This window comes from Limanda limanda, chromosome 4, assembly GCF_963576545.1.
Source record: "Limanda limanda chromosome 4, fLimLim1.1, whole genome shotgun sequence".
Lineage (NCBI taxonomy): Eukaryota > Metazoa > Chordata > Actinopteri > Pleuronectiformes > Pleuronectidae > Limanda > Limanda limanda.
Window position 1 is genome coordinate 15,229,051 of NC_083639.1, and position 16,678 is coordinate 15,245,728.

Consider the following 16,678-nt stretch of genomic DNA (forward strand, 5'->3'; position numbering starts at 1 on the left):
TTAATGGACATGGTTGTATAATTGTCATGGTGCTGGCTGTTCTCTCTTTGTGGGGCCTGAAGGGAGTTTTCCTTCTCACTCTTTCACCCACTTTTTGGAAATGTCTTGGGTCTTATGAAATGATCAAATCTCATGTGTTATAATTTCCCTCGGGTGACATTATTATGAAGCAGTTTTTCACAATTTTTTTGTCTCTTTTTAATCATGGCCTTTCTATTTCCACCATGCAAACACATTTGTTGTTGCATGTTCAATTCAACTGATTCTGGATCTATTTTGCAGGTACAGGTGGAGGTTCCTACCACAGCAGCTAAAGCCAAAGAGGTAAACATTTCTGGGTTGGATTTGCTCTGAAATGCATGTTACTTGCTTCCAGTGTGCTAACTTGTATTGCATACTCAGGCACCTGCAGTGGATCCATTCGATGCCCTGGCCAGCATACTACCATCCGCTGATTCTATCGTGCCCCAACAGCCGGTGTACACCGGGCCAGAGGTCAAAGAGGTACAACAGAGCCACAGTGTGAATGCATATGTGTTAATAAACTGACCAGGTATGTGATTGTATGGATCTGGTGTGTGTAACTGTGTGCTGCATGTGTATCACAGCACGGCGTCACCTCGGAGAAGGGTCACAAGTTGGGAGAAAGAGACGACACGCTGCCTCCAGGCTACAGATTTGAAGATATGGTCAGTTCTTTCCCCGTGTACCTCTCTTCATCTCCTCCTCTGATTCACCAATTATAGCCATTTTGTCACAACGCCAGCGGAGGGAATTTTAATTTTTTTCGGTATAAAAAACATTTAACAGAGGTCTAGTTATTTATAGACATTGTAATGAAAATGTTTTTACATTGTATCTTCAAATTAAAACGTAGGTCTATTCACTTTATTCAAAATGTTGAGCCTTTGCTTGTGTTTAGAACATTTTAGAAGTCCGATATGTTTAACTTCTCAATAAGATATTGAAAATACAGATCATTTATAAGTGTACTGTAGAGTCAAATATCTCAAAAGCTGGACTAAAGCTACCTTAATGGCCGGGTCCCAGCACAGGAAATGAGAGAATGTTTTGAACTGAGCCTTTAAGGCAGCTTCTGATGATTTCCTGAAATATTTCAGCACTAGCTTTTTCTTTCGTCCTTCAGTCTAAAATGAATCTGTATTTTCCAGGCTCCAGGTCCTGCTGACGTGAAACCCATGGACGTGCCTGTAAGTGAATCTTTCACAACTCACATGGAAGGATGAGACAATAAGTTCAGACACTGTGAAACTCTTTCCAGAGTGTTTCAGCCAATCAGAACACACTGACATCACAGACACACAGATACAGGAAGCTCTGTTTCCACTGCACGATCTGCTGGTTCCTCTAGAGTGGGGAATGTTGCATTACATTGGTGGGTGTTGTCTGAGCAAACAAACACACAAGAACCACCTTCTCCATTCAAACTTGTTGGCTCATGTCCTGCCATATCCCAAGACTTGTGTAAATACGTGCCCGTGCACACACACACACAAATACACACACAGACACACACACACACTCCAACAAGAATAAGCAGATTCTGTAACACTTTGATGTCCACCCATATGTCAGTTATTATCTACTCAACACACCCACATTTATCTCAGAGCCAACTCCCACTTTGTCGTCTTATCTAACTTAACTTTTTTCTCATGATGTGATTTTATCTTCTCCAGTGTGAGTTTAGTTGTGTGTATCCTATTTTTGCCAAATCTGCACAATTCTACGTGGTACATGTTTCTATTTTAGTAGTTTATTTTGTCTTCATGGAATTTTAAGGGTGTGTCTGTACTTTTCCTCCACTATCAGTACATGCAGTCTGCTTCGCATTACTTTGCCCGTTTGTTTAGTCGTTCATGCCCTCTAGTGGAGGATCATGTGACTGATGTGGAGCATTAAAATCAGTTTTAGTTTTATTTAATATTAAGGTTTTTGTTGAAAAAACAAATCGGACAAGAATGTGTTTTGTGTTGTTATCTGCTGCTGATGCACACCCTGTTTCCTTCTCTCAGAAACCAATGAACAATGATGAGGCCCTGGATCTCCTCTCCACTGGATTCATGACTTCTCCTGTTTTACCTGCGTCCAAGAAGCAAGAGGTCAGAGTCGTAAAGACAAATATGACATGCATGCAGCACCCAGTTGCTTGTCCACGTTCTAACTTGACACCTCATGTACTTCCTTGTGCATATTTAGAATTGTCAGTGTGTTGTAGCTGGTATGAGCACAAAATGTGCCTTAAGTTCTTATATGAATTTAAAGGTATATGTAGAAGGCATAGCTAACAACTGTCTAACACACTGTTTGCTTTTCCTACATGAAATATTTAGAGTGCAGCCCATGTTGACACGGTCTGTGCAGCATCTGCTGGTTCGACAAACTTTGCACCGCCTCCTGTAAAGGTAAAGTAAAAAATGACTTGCTGTTAATATAGTATAGTAGCATCTGATTGAAGAAGCAGAGACTTTAAGTACCTAATGTCATCCCTGTTGCAGAAAGGTGAACGTCCTCCTGCTGATAAGAAAGCCAAGATGGAGAAAGTCTCAGACGATTTCTCTCTGGAGTCTGTACTTTCCTCTGAACCTACCACGGTACGTTTGGTGTCTTGGCTGGTCAGATATCGGTCTTAAAATTGAATTTGAAATATTGTGTGCTTGAAGGAGTTAGTATTAGATGATGATATAATTCCGCTCAGTGGAAAAGACCCCCTCAAGTGGTCAAGTGGTCAGTGCTAAGTTCGGGTCTGAACGCACCCAAATTCATGCTCAATGGGTCCTGAGATATGATCACTCAGAGCTCATTATGTGGGGATGCATGTGTCAACATTCTTTTCGCTGTGTAAGTGCAAATGAATCCTGGACCACAAACGAAGGACCAGCTACTCAGCTGTCGTCTGTGACCTGCTACAGATTGTGTCTCAGTGTCAATTAATTTATTTGTTTGTGGCCACAATATCAAGATTGATCACCACAGGATATTTTTTTTCAAAAGTATCAGCATCAGTATCTTTCTCTTACTCTGTCTCTCTCACAGACAAACACACAAACACAGTGACGTCAAACACATCGTTAAACTCAGACTGGCTAATAAAACAACATAAGTTGGTCTTTTGGACAGAAAGGACATTTGTATGTATTTTCATATCGAGCAGGCAAGTGATCCGATCACAAGTGGTCACACGAGACACATTCAGGACGCAGTTTAATGTCAGGTGTGAACAAACAAACTTAGCACTGTCCACTTGTGATCACATCTCTCAGAGTGGACGTTATTACCAGGTCTGAATTTAAAAAGTACGTACATACTGCTACCATATTTAAAACTAAAACTTGCAGTGTTTTTTCTGTTGCCTGTTGTAGAAAGCAGCTGCTCCTGTGGCTGTGTGTACTGCTCCCCCCGCTGATAAAAAAGCCAAGATGGAGAAACCTGTGGTCACCAAGCCCAAGGCTGATGAGGTGAGATTTGCAGGATATGAAGATTATACTATATACTAATATCCACCGCCTCTAGCCCTCCACTGTCTTATTTCTGTATTCAAACACTACATGATGGAGTAGTCGATCATTAATTTCCCCTCCCGTCCTCTTTGCAGGGTGCGTCCATGTCTCTGGACGCTCTCAGTGCTCTCAGCGACTCGTTGCCAGCAGCCGCACCGAAACCTGAATCCCCCAAACTCAGGCCTGAGGATATCGTCTCGGTAGGGGCACAAACAATAACTTGGCCTCAAAGCATTTCAAGGCCTCTCCTGAGAGCAGTGAAAGACATGTCTCATTGTCCTACTAACAACTACATTTCCTGCCAGACAATATCTCATCTCTTCCTCCTTTTCCTTTTCCTTTTCCTTTTCATAGGTGGACAAACTGAAGAAGGAGAAGGGTATGCGTGTAGGAGATACAGAGGAATCCATTCCTCCAGAGTACAGGTTTAATAGGGCGGAGCTGGAAAAACTGCCTGCTCCTAAACCTGAGGTGAGACCGGTACAAGTTCTTAGATCTTTAAATCATACTTTTGAGTGTGAAGCTCTTATTTATCACTGATGGATCCTTCACTGTGTCTCCTCCTGCAGCCCACCATGGCCACAGGTGACGCTCTGGACATTTTGTCTGGAGACTTCATGACGTCCTCAGCAGCTCCATCAGTCCAGGCTCCTGCTCCTGTACTATCAGCTTCAACAGCTAAGGTACAGCACGCTCACACAACTCCTACACTGGCAGAATTCTTGTTTTTTACCGTAAAAAGCTTTGCTGATGATTGCTAGGTGTTATTTTTACATCACGATCCCGTATTCACGCCTGCACAGCACCTTATCAACCGGGCAGTAGATCAGTCCCCTAACTTTCAAGCTGCTTCACTTTTCTATTATCATAGACACTTACCCTCCTCTTCCATCATTGTTTCACTGTTAAAACCTCTCACACAACTTCCACTGTTCATTTCCACCGAGACCATTGACAGTTAAAGACAAATCAGGCTTCCTTATTTGACTACAAGACTGTAAACAGCTGCAAATGTAATAGATTAATAATGCTATAATAATACTAATACTAAAATAATACTATAAAAGCTTTGTGCTTCACCACCACTGCATTATCCATTTGAATCCAAATTTGTATATACTGTCTATGAATATAACACAAATGAAAGTGAGTAATTACTACACTACTTCAGATCAGATATTGTTTTATTCACTCTTAACTTGATTAGGTTATTGCAGATTTTTAATCCAATCTGTTTTTTGTGTTGTAGAAAGTTGAATCCTCTGCACTTCCCCCTGCTAAAAAGGACACCGCTGATGGCAAGCTCCAGGCTAATCCGGTGAGACACAGAACCACAGATTTCTTTCCCTCTTTTTTTCCCCCTGACGTTTTTATTTTCCTCTGCCCTGTTTCGCCTTGTTGTCTTGTCACCTTTCGCATCGGGAGAGACAGTTTTATTTCCATGGTTACGAATCCGATCTCCTGTTCTCTCCTCAGGGCGACTCCATGTCCCTGGACGCCCTCAGTGCTCTCTGCGACACGTTGCCAGAAGACGCACCAAAACCTGAGGCCCCCGAACTCAGACCTGAGGACATGGTCTCGGTAAGGGACAGATAGCTTCCTGTTGTCTGCATACCAGTTCCATTTGTGTGTCATCAAACTGCTTTCTCACAGTGTCATTATTTCCCGTCCCTTTTCATAGGTGGACAAACTGAAGGAGGAGAAGGGTATGCGTGTAGGAGATACGGAGGAATCCATTCCTCCAGAGTACAGGTTTAATAGGGCGGAGCTGGAAAAACTGCCTGCTCCTAAACCTGAGGTGAGACCGGCACAAGTTCTTAGATCTTTAAATCATACTTTAGGGTATGGAGCTCTAATTTATCACTGATGGATCTTTCACTGTGTCTCCTCCTGCAGCCCACCATGGCCACAGGTGACGCTCTGGACATTTTGTCTGGAGACTTCATGACATCCTCAGCAGCTCCTGCTCTCAAGGCTCCTGTCGTCCCCTCAGCTCCTTCTGCACAGGTACACTGTGGATCTGTTGTCAAGATAATACTTTAAGAATTGTTTATTTAATTTCGTTCCCTCTTTGTTAAAACAAAACACCTTCATCTCTTTTCTTCAGACCAAGGTGGAGGATTTGTCAGCTCTGGATTTGCTCGCTGGAGACTTTGTGACTCCAGCTAAAGCTACCGGAGTTGAGGCGAACGTCTATCTTTGTGACAGGGGGCCACTAAAGGTAAAGCTGTTGGAGTGAATGTATGTTTGTGAGTTTCCATATCTGGGATCCACTGTCCTCCTACAGCAGGGATGGGCTATCATTTTTCCTTTGGGGCCACATAAGAAACCCAGATTGTTGCCAGGGGCCAAACAAATTTTGTTACAGAATTATAAGTATTGTGCACTTACTCTTATTCCTCAGCATTTATTATATTGAAAACGATTAGAAAAAGCATCCTATTTAAACAATTTAATATGCAGGAGTCTTTAAACGTAATGTAGAGTTTATCCAAAGCAGCATAATATCAGGGACTCTTTCATGGATTAACTTCCATGAACTTAACAGCCAAATTAACCTGAGAACAAAAATCCAAACGAGTATAACATCTCCTGTCCTGTCCAGGTTACTTTTTTTAATGATTGAGAACAATTCGTTTTTTATTGTATTATTCGCTGTGGATTATGAACAACAGATTTCTGTATTTCCATGCATTTTTTGCCTCAAAGTGACAGCTCAAGTTTACGTCTTTCTATAAGGCCACACGTTCGTTGCAAACGAAGAACACAGCTTTGCCGTGAATCTCAGTGAAAGATACGAAGCAGTCGATGACTTATTAACACTCTACATTCAGCATCGACCATACGCTGTTAAGTGCTCATTTGTATTAGGCCCGGTCCAGCCTGTGGGCCATACAATGCCCAGGTCTGTTCCATTGTATATGTTTCCTTACTAACTTAAATTAAATGGAAGGAATTCAATTTCTACTCTCAACAGTTTACGTCTGTCCTTGCGGTTTTTAATGTCCTTTGTCATTTTCTGACTATGTGTCACACTGTATTTCCCTGTGTGTCTGCAGACTACAGTTTGTCCGATGGAGCAGCCCGTCAGGACAGTAACTGTGAGGATTCAAATCCATCTCTGTCTGAAATGCTTTTAATTTCACTGTAGATCTTTGTTCACTTGCAATCACACTTCAAACTGAATATTTAATAAAAAGTAAATGTATATTTTCAGATGTCTTGCTTTAGTCCCTCATGCCTTGCTTTTGTTGATTAACCTAAGAATAGGACAAATATCACAATCTCCTGTTCTCTCCTCAGGGCGACTCCATGTCCCTGGACGCTCTCAGTGCTCTTTGTGACACGTTGCCAGAAGACGCACCAAAACCTGAAGCCCCCGAACTCAGACCTGAGGACATCGTCTCTGTATGAAGCACACAATATGTCATCAACATACACACACCCTATCAAATTATCTACAGAGCCATGCTGACACATTGTCCTTTTCTCTCTATTTCTGTGTAAGAAAATGTGAAAATATTGATCTCACCAGGTTTTGTTTACTTTTCTTTTCCTTTTCATAGGTGGACAAACTGAAGGAGGAGAAGGGTATGCGTGTAGGAGATACGGAGGAATCCATTCCTCCAGAGTACAGGTTTAATAAGGCGGAGTTGGAAAAACTGCCTGCTCCTAAACCTGAGGTGAGACCTGGACAAGTTCTTAGATCTTTAAATCATACTTTAGGCAATGAAGCTCTGAGACATGATGAATCAATGTCAGATTAATTTGCATCAATAAGTTTATCACTGATGGATCCTTCGCTGTGTCTCCTCCTGCAGCCCACCATGGGCACAGGGGACGCTCTGGACATTTTGTCTGGAGACTTCATGACGTCCTCAGCAGCTCCCTCAGTCCAGGCTCCTGTTCCCTCCCGCTCAGCTCCTCCTGCAAAGGTACACTGTGGATCTGTTGTTAGCACCTGCAGCCAAAAGCAGGGTGATGTAGAGTAAAATCATTTTGTTTGTCCAGAAACAGTAGTGATGGTGGAATGACAAATTTATTTTACTAAACTTTTTTTATTTTAAGTATTACAACAACAGGCTCTGCTTGTATAGAGTGTTTTGTGACACTGGAGAGAACGAGGCTGTTTCCTTCTCTTTGTGCTAGGCTATATATTTATATATTTATTACCAGCAATGGCAAATAAGACAAGACAATTTTAACTTTATAATATTGGAGCTTGGTGACGGTAGTGCTCAAGCTTCAGGTCAGTTTTTTAAGTTCTCATTCAGCAGTGATATTTTTTCCTCATCAGTGGATACAGTAATAAATGAATGAACGCTATATTCCAACACTACGTAAATAGACGATTCATCCTTGCCGTTCTTTCCCTCCTTCAGCCCTCTGCAGACTTTGCTCTTAATGCCTTGGCAGCAGACTTTGTTTGCGCCTCTGCTGCTCCGGTAGCCAAGTCTGCTTGTGCTCCCACGGAGGCTGATCCGCAGGTAAATATACGAATACACACTATTAACTATTTAAACATTCCAAAAACCTGAAGTCACACAACAATCTTTTTTTTCTGTCTGCACTCAGCTGGCAGCAGGAGCAGACAGTGCCCTGGATGCTCTGTCCAACACCTTGGAGGATATCAAACCCATCCCTCAGCCCGCCCCGGTTCCTACCAAAGACATTGTGAAGGTAGCTACGATGCTTCAAGTGCATAGTTGGAGGGAGAGAGAATATTTTCAAAAAAACTGTCACTTCAACTCATCTGTTTGGTTGTTGCAGGAGAAAAAGGTTGTGGAGGAGAGGTTGATAATGATGGGAGAGCGAGATGACTCTCTGCCACCAGAATATCGACTCACTGAGGAAGATCTTAAGGTGAACTGACGTCTACATTTATACGCTAGGATACATTATGTGATATTGAGTGTTAAAGGTGTGAACTGACCCTATACGACTTCTATGGTTATTTTATTCTGAACAGTAGACTAACTACATCCATTAGTTTCTTGTCAAATAACATTCTAATGAAAAATAAATATAATAATCCTTACAGATTCAATAGGGCCTCTCACCATTCGGTGCTCGGGCCCTAATAAACAGCGGGTTGCTATGAATACTGTGATGGCCAGTGTTTATTTATTTGTTCTGCAACAACAGTAACACAAAAATGAATGCCTCAGAATATCTACCTGAATGTTTAATGGGACATTTACATCAGGGATGGAGAACATATGTCCCATCAAGGGTCATTTCCATTTTCATAACATCCTTCACAGGCCATATTGAGTTATTGATCACATTTATCACAATAACTTCTCATGTGGGCTGGCTGGAACTGCTTCTCTGAGGCAAGGCGTCTGATGCCATATGGTAGTGATGGTAATGATGCTACTCACAGCCAGTTTAGACCTAAACAACTTGCTCAAACAAATCCTCACCCACTTTTTTTGTGTGTCACGCACGACTTGTAAAGACAGCGATTCCTCTGTCATATCAAACTCAGAAAGTGGGCCACAAACAAAAAAGGCTACTTAAGCTTTACTTGTTATGCTACTTATGTTCCTGTTGTGGTCTATCTGGTCTTTTAACAAAAAAGTATTTTATTTTTTGCCATCTTCTTTTTATTACCGAAAAATTTAATTTATAATTGTTGCTTTAGTATGTTTCTAATTTACATGTCTTTCATTCTAAAGAATATGGCAGAGGCAAAGGCAAAAGCAGCTGCAGCACCCAAGGAGGTAAGTGTGTCACAGAGTAGATGAATGATAATAAGATATATATAGTATGTGCAGATAGTGTGTAACTTCCTGCCCTTCTCTGCCCTGTAGAAGGGTCTGGATGATGCTTCAGCCATGGACCTGCTGTCCCTTGATTTCTCTGCTGCTCCTAAACCAGCTGCTCCGGTCAAATCATCTGCAGCCACGACAAAGCTGGAAGCTCCTGCGCAGGCCTCAGAGCCCCTGAAGGTAGCACAGACTGCAAAACCACCTCCAGTTTAGTGAGGGTGGTTTGGCTTTATATGACAAATACCCCTGAATATGCTGACGTGCCCGCATTTCATTCAAACAAGGCAGTTCCAGGGTCCTCGTATTGTGCATATTAGTATTTCATCGCCGTGCAAAATGTGATTGTTCTGCCATGTACATATAAGTTGGACAACTGCTTTAAATTGTAACTTAAACTACTGTGATTTAATATGTTTGTTTATTCCCTTTTTTTTCTTTCTCAGCCAATGGCCGGCCCTGTTCTGGACTCCCTGGCGGACACCTTGCTCCCAGACGCCAAAGAGTTCAAATCCAAAGCAGACCAAGGAAAACCAAAGGTACAGAGAACAGATCAGGATGTGACATCAGCTCTTTTTGTTCACCTTTTACTTGTTAATCTGTCACACTGAAGAAACCTCTAATAATAACATATATCTTGTGACTTCATGCATTAAATTTTAATTCAGCTCAAGTAGTAACCACAATCAAGGACATTTTTTCTGCAGTCACATCCAAAAATGGCTCAGAAGTTTTCCAGTCACCGTTATTTCTGTACTGCAGTCTTCTAGGAAAATACATATATCTCTGTATCTCTACTGTGTTACATTTTAAAGCATTTTCAAGTTGTTGAAAAACCTTTAAGTAGCTATCTTGTTTTTGCAAGTTGGAGCAAGAGTGAACTTTCATGTTCACTTCCACCTAAACACATTACTCACTACTGCTTGTAAGTACAAACATGTTACTGATGTGAAGACACTTTATCAGTTACATGGCGCCCTCTACAGGTTGTTTACTAGCATTTACTGAGTCAGGGGTCACCGCCTCCCATGGGGCTGTTGAGCCTAACCAAGGTGTTGACTTTGTTACAGGGCAAGAGCAAGTCAAAGTCAAAGTCCAAAGTAAGCAAAGTGCCTGCTGCATGGAGACCGGAAATAAACTGGATCATTTGATCTGATGCATCATTATGGACAAAATTAATCTGTGATCGCTTTTAATCAAGCTGAAGTTCAAACTCGAATGTTGGAGCCTGTGCTCCCTGCACACAGCTGCATGTGATGCACTCTGCGCTACTGCTTTACGTGATCATAATTTCTTTAATAATTGCATCCAATCTGTTTATGTGTATCGTCTCTGTCTTTTATGTCATATTTGTGTACTTGCACCTAATTATCGTCTGTTGCGTGATTGCACGTGTGGATTGTCACTAATTTCCTGTTAATCTGTGCAACATCAATAAACCGACCCACCTACCCTGCAAACTACCGACCTACAAACCTACCTACCTACAAACCAAACGACCTACTTACAAACCAGACTATCTACCTACAAACCTACAGACCTACCTACTTATCCATCCACGTTAATGCCCGCCCGCCTGCCTGCCTACCGATCAAACTATCTCTATAATGATTGCATGCAACGGTGCTGCTCCCTCTATTCCTTTTTATAGATATTAAAAACAACTTTAACCTTGCGTTGCAGAAACATCACGCAGAGGAGCCATCTGCCACTGACCTGTTATCAGCTCAGCTAAGTTCAGACGTTGTGTCAACAACTACAAAGAAGGGAGGCAAGAGCTAGACCACCTTGTGAGGTCAGTTCTCATCTTTTTTCACAATTGTACCTTATAAAAGATGAGATGTGAGGATTAATGTCTCCACAGCGCTCCACTGACTGCTGAATGTGTCACATGTTTGTTACAGGTGGTCGGTGCCTTTTGTCCTCGAGGGACGCAGGGGCGCATCAGTGTGGGATCTGCTCTGTGGATAATTGTTCTATTTTTCTAAATCATCAAGAATGTACATTGGATGAAAGACAAACCCACACACACACAAATGCACACACATGCACACACATACACACATACACACACACACACACACACACACACACACACACACACACACACACACACACACGCACACACACACCTCTGCGTGTAGTGCCTTTCTTGTTCGGTGTCACGTGTGTTGTTGGATGAGGAGCTCTTGGTGTCTGTCTCTGCAGAAAGTGACTTTTTTGAAACATGGATGGATGTAAAGAACGAGTGAAGAAAAGAAACAGAAAGAGGGGAAACTGGGGAAAGAGAGGAGGTTAAGGCACGTTAAAAAAAAAGTTTGTTTTGCTGGTTGCTGTGCTGAATGTGCTGATGGAAGGAAAGTTTTGCGTTTGCATCTCAGCTGACAGTTTCCATTTTCCCAAAGATGCACAGAGACATCAAAACACACCTGTAATCTAAACCTGGTGGTGTATTGTGACGCTGGTTGGAGTGGTGGCGACTGTGGGCTCGAGTGGGAGAAGTATGTAGGGGGGTTAATAGTATCGGGATGTTTGTGCAATCTTGTACACAGAAAAGTCAAGTTTTCTATCACCAAGTGGTCAGATGCCAATAAGACACTAGTGTACAGCTTTGTCTGCGTATATTTTGGACAGCACGTAGTTTACATGATTAAATGTGTGGAGGATTCACAGGAGGTGTTCTGCTTAATTCTGTATCTCAGAGCTTCTTTGCAAATGCCTTTTACTTTCTGTAGAGAAATATCTGTCAAGAGAAGAAGGGTCTTTTTTTGTGTGTGTTTGGCCTTGCATTAAAAAAACATTACTGGTGTACAAAAGAGCACTTAGTGAACCGAGGTGGTTACAAGTGTGAACTGCCATTCTGTATACTGTAAAAAAAGATTTTTGTTCTGTATAAGACAACACTGTATAATTTACAAAAGGCTTTCAGCTGCAAAGTCTAATCACTATAATTTCCCCAAGGTAATTTGTTTCTTCCTGACACAGGTTTTGTTGTGTGGGTATGTGTCAAAAGATATAAAAGGTGTTTTAGATGTGGGAATACTAATTAAATAAAATGAATGTAAAGTTTTAGATTTCGAATGTGTAGTTGTTATATGAGAGTTTGGTTTTTACAATTTGCACAAAAGCAATTATGAAGTGCCTTAAAAAGCTAAATATAGCAGGACAAATATATCCTATCAAATCAGTAAACAATTATATTTTCTTACAGGTGCAAGGGAAGTGTGTGTATGTATTCAACCGAATGGGAACAGAATCTCTTCTAAAAAAAAATATTTTTATTCTCTCCTCTCGAATTAGTTTTTTTTTGGTTTCACTCTGCGCAGTTGTAGCCCACTTCCTTCTCACTCAGGGGGCTCAACGACTAAAAGACATGTCTTTTGCTCAAACTTTATATTTGTGTGCCAAGAACCTGAATGACTGATGGTGGATGCAAATGAGTGGGTTTGTTGTGTAAAATAAAGAAAAATACGAAACTTAAATAAAGACAAATGCAATTCATTGTAGTCGTGGAAGATTGTTTTGAGTGGTATTAAGATTCATTTTATTTTATGTCTTTATTTTTATTTTTACAATATTTAAAATACAAATTGACCAATTATAAAAAACACTGTACATCCATTTCCAAGAAGACAACAATTCAATACTTGCTCCTCATTACTTTGAAACCAGTGAGATGATATTCACACGGGAAAAAAAGCTTAAACATATAAAACTTTAAAAAATACTATCTAAAGTTTTTCACATTTCAAGTTAGCATCCTGCCAGAAATAATTTCAGCAGAGAAGATTATTTTCGTTATTATAGTCACTATAGTCTATTTTTTTTTTTTTCAGGCTGAAGAGAAGTTAAATCGCAAAAGTAACAGACATCACTAAACAACAAAAAGGCTGTAATTGAAATAAAAAATCAATGCAGGGAAACAGAGAAAGGCTAAAAAAAACAACAGTGAAAATGTGGCTTACAAAACAAGAACTTATAAATGAGATCTATACAAAAGTGAAATTAAATACATACTTTTTTTCCACAATAAATGTTGATTCAAATTCTAATCTTGTTTTTTTTTATTATTATCTGGATTGATAGTGTTCGGATAAATAAACACTTCAAAAGATTTTATTTGAGTAATAGAGATCACAGTGATAGTGACAGAGCGGCTCGATCGACTGTAAAACCCACGCAGATAATGTTGACAAAGAAAAGCTTCCAAAGTCGGATGAGTATTTGACTTGAACGATTCTTGTTTTGTATTTTCTGTCACACACAGTGAAAAGTTTTTAACTTGCCAGTAAATTATTCACAGTGTAATTAAACTGTAAATAAGATTATTTTAGGAACATAACTAATAATTACAGTTAAAGAAATAAAACAGCCGCATTGAGATTAAACATGTGTGTTGTTCTTCATCTGTTTTCCAGGAGCCATCATACGCTGCCTATTCAAGATAAACAAAGTATTTAGGAATAATAATAAAATGAAAAGTTATTTCAGTGACTTGTGTCACCACAATGGAATTAAATAGGAAACAGGTCTGTGAATTCACTGAGGTCTGGTTTAAGTCAAAACTTTTACGAAACATGAAACACACAAAGAATTCACTTTCAGCGACACTAAATCCCTCTATTGAAGAGGCTTTGAACAGCATTGAGGCCTTTGTGGATATAAAACTACGGGCTATTCAAATTTCATAAAAATTTCTTTGAAGATTTGCACAAATAGCAATATCATAAATTACACTGATTATAGGGTAAATAGAGACAAAGCTTATTGTTTATTTTATGAGGATGAATTAAATATTTACAATATTCTTCAAGAAGATATGAAAATAATTATTTAAGAAAAATATCTGGGGTGGGTTCGGGACTAATTACTTTAAAATCCTAGCGAAGATTCGGAGTGATAAAAGAACAACTTACTTTCTTCTGTGGTGGTGCGGGCATCTCCGCGTCCTTATTTCTACAGCAAATCAAGAGTGTTAATCATTACACACCGATTACAGCAAACTCACCAACGTTTAAATCAAAAGCAGAAATGAATACTGAAAATGTTCAGGTGAAAATAACAAGCTTCCGGTTAAATCAGCTTGTGTTAAACACTATTCAGCTTGGTAAGAGGCAGGCAGGCCCATGAAGCCTGGAGGGCTGCCAGGTCTGAGATACCACACACACTTACGGTTACAGTACAGGCTGGTGATGATGAGGAGGAGGAGAAGAAGGCCACAGCCGCCGGCCAGTGGTCCCAGAATGATGGTTGAGCAATAGATGGAAGGACTGGTTTCACCTACGAAACATGTCCTCTGTCAAACCCAGTCTTTCTACAGAGGATTGTTAAACAGAATTGCACATTACTTGTTTAAGTGCCGCTCTTACAAACACAGGGCTTGGTGGTCGCGGGGGGGTTTGGAGTCCCAGTGGTGACGAGTGGTGCTCTGGTCGTGACCTCAGCTTTTTTCTCTAAGACACAGGAAGAATGCGAGGTGAAGATAAATCCACCATGTGTTGATCAGACCAGACGTACAGGAAACTAATCTCACCTCCGATCAGTCGAGTTACTTTGCCAAATATCAGCTCGTTGTTTTTAATGCAGGCACAGCCGTAGGCGCCGCTGTCCCGAGCTTTGCTGAAGGACTTCAGCGACAGGATTCGTTTGTCCATCTTCGAGTCATCAACGTTTGAGGAGAGAGGAGTCGCGGTTGACTTTTTCTTGCCATTCATGTCAAAAGAAGCGATGAATTCCATCCCTGATTCGTCCAGAACTCGGAACCAGATGACCATGGAGTAAGCCACAGGAGGCTCGCACTTGATTTCAATCGTCGCCCTCTCTTTTACGACTATGTCACCAGCTCCTGAGACACTCGCTAAAAAAACAACATAATAAAATGGAAGCATTCAAAAATATATATCACCTCTAGGTTTCAGGGGCCCTCGATTCAAAGACGAGAAAAAGATCATAGGGCCCTTCAAAGCTTTGTATGAATAAACTTTATATCAAACTTACTTTGATAAAACACCAGAATCACCAGCATCTGAATCCACTTTTGGTCCATTTTGATCTCGCAGACGACAATAGGTTGAGAACCAGGCTTTGTGGTGCTTGCTGGCGCCTGCCTAGAGATAATTCAGCGAGATATCAAACCACGCCCCACCTGTAACCTTCTTCTCCGCCGTGTCAAATGGGATCATTGCAGCTCAGCATTTGCAGAGGCCTCCTGCAGCACGGTCGTGGTCTGCGACACGTTTTGAAGATGGAGCCCACCGAGGTGCAGCTCCTTCACTCATCCGGCACAAAGCATCGAACAGACTTCATCCACGGGCCACTGTGTGTAGGCTGAGAGAGGATGAGGGGCACGACGTGTACAACACAGAGAGCACATGTGTGTGGCAGCTCACTTAAAACAAATACACCCCTGTTGTGGGTGTGAAAAAATCTCATTTGAATTTCAAGAAGAACATATTTCAACAGACTCGTCTTTGTACGCAAATGGAAGCAGGAGCGTGTGAAGGGTATTTAAGTAAGAAACTTTGACCTTTCTCCCTCCTGTCTGAGATTTGACATTTGTCTTTTATAATACTTGAACACATTACCGTATTCTTTCATATTCCCAACCTCAGTATATTTTGATCTTAAATGTAATGAGGCATTTTCGTAAGAACCTTTTTGTTTCATTCAGTTCGTGATCGTGCTCAATTGTCGTTTCCTTCCCAGATAGCATGTTGAGAATGTGTTCAGACTGAGGAGGTGATAATAACATTATTCTGACCGGCTGTTTATCGAAATAAAAAACGACTATTCCAGCGTAAAACTGTGTTAAAGGTTCATTGTGTAAGATTTAGGGGAAAGGGATCTTTTGGCAGAAATTGAATATAAAATAATCCTAAACAGTGTTTTTCATCTAAATTGTACAAATGGTTGTTTTCTTTACATTACACTACATTACAATTCATTTAGCTGACGCTTTTATCCAAAGCGAATTACAATAAGAGCATTCACCATGAGGGTACAAACCCAGAACAACAAGAATCAAGAAAATACAACAACAACAAAGGTAAGAGTCCCTTTAAGGAGCCATGAACCTTCTCTTTACCCTAGAATGGGCCCTTTATATTTGAATACTTTATATTTGCATAGGGTGCGGGTCCTCTCTACAGAGCCTGCCATGTTTTTTACATTGGCCCAGACTGGACAAACTAAGCACCTTTTGAGTTTTTATGACAACTGAAGGCTTCCACAGGTTTTCTTTCATGTTCGGAAGGGGAGGGTGAGTTGAGGGGTGTTCAGCTGCAACAACTCTGCACTAGATGGCACTAAATTCTATACTCTGAACCTTTAATGTGAAAAAATATGTCACTGCAGGACCATCAAACGCTGACGTTTTGACATTTTAAA

General features: G+C 40.8%; 2 protein-coding genes across 4 annotated transcripts in view; one reads left to right on the forward strand and one right to left on the reverse strand.

The window, feature by feature from the left end:
* cast (calpastatin) overlaps window positions 1–12,793 on the forward strand; it is a 28,602-nt gene extending 15,809 nt beyond the window's left edge. For 2 of the 3 annotated variants that reach the window (XM_061069315.1, XM_061069317.1), the window contains exons 6-34: window positions 283–324; window positions 403–504; window positions 609–689; window positions 1,173–1,211; window positions 2,037–2,123; window positions 2,355–2,426; window positions 2,520–2,615; window positions 3,384–3,479; window positions 3,617–3,721; window positions 3,876–3,992; window positions 4,091–4,204; window positions 4,771–4,839; window positions 4,998–5,102; window positions 5,203–5,319; window positions 5,418–5,528; window positions 5,629–5,742; window positions 6,581–6,622; window positions 6,825–6,929; window positions 7,088–7,204; window positions 7,343–7,456; window positions 7,904–8,008; window positions 8,097–8,200; window positions 8,282–8,384; window positions 9,203–9,247; window positions 9,338–9,475; window positions 9,739–9,831; window positions 10,363–10,392; window positions 10,976–11,087; window positions 11,197–12,793. In XM_061069315.1, coding sequence (XP_060925298.1) covers window positions 283–324; window positions 403–504; window positions 609–689; window positions 1,173–1,211; window positions 2,037–2,123; window positions 2,355–2,426; window positions 2,520–2,615; window positions 3,384–3,479; window positions 3,617–3,721; window positions 3,876–3,992; window positions 4,091–4,204; window positions 4,771–4,839; window positions 4,998–5,102; window positions 5,203–5,319; window positions 5,418–5,528; window positions 5,629–5,742; window positions 6,581–6,622; window positions 6,825–6,929; window positions 7,088–7,204; window positions 7,343–7,456; window positions 7,904–8,008; window positions 8,097–8,200; window positions 8,282–8,384; window positions 9,203–9,247; window positions 9,338–9,475; window positions 9,739–9,831; window positions 10,363–10,392; window positions 10,976–11,074 — 2,562 coding nt within the window. In that variant the 3' untranslated portion in view covers window positions 11,075–11,087; window positions 11,197–12,793. Of the gene's footprint in view, window positions 1–282; window positions 325–402; window positions 505–608; window positions 690–1,172; window positions 1,212–2,036; window positions 2,124–2,354; window positions 2,427–2,519; window positions 2,616–3,383; window positions 3,480–3,616; window positions 3,722–3,875; window positions 3,993–4,090; window positions 4,205–4,770; window positions 4,840–4,997; window positions 5,103–5,202; window positions 5,320–5,417; window positions 5,529–5,628; window positions 5,743–6,580; window positions 6,623–6,824; window positions 6,930–7,087; window positions 7,205–7,342; window positions 7,457–7,903; window positions 8,009–8,096; window positions 8,202–8,281; window positions 8,385–9,202; window positions 9,248–9,337; window positions 9,476–9,738; window positions 9,832–10,362; window positions 10,393–10,975; window positions 11,088–11,196 lie in introns of all 3 variants that reach the window. The other variant, XM_061069316.1, reaches the window with a different exon arrangement.
* A 529-nt stretch (window positions 12,794–13,322) lies between these two features.
* cd8a (CD8a molecule) lies at window positions 13,323–15,406 on the reverse strand. Its single transcript, XM_061070334.1, has 6 exons — window positions 15,290–15,406; window positions 14,826–15,149; window positions 14,662–14,745; window positions 14,465–14,572; window positions 14,209–14,248; window positions 13,323–13,727 (listed from the first exon to the last, which is right to left on the reverse strand). Exons 1-6 carry the CDS (start codon window positions 15,336–15,338, stop codon window positions 13,676–13,678), a joined length of 657 nt encoding a protein of 218 aa, XP_060926317.1. The 5' UTR covers window positions 15,339–15,406; the 3' UTR covers window positions 13,323–13,675.
* Window positions 15,407–16,678: the final 1,272 nt, after the last annotated feature.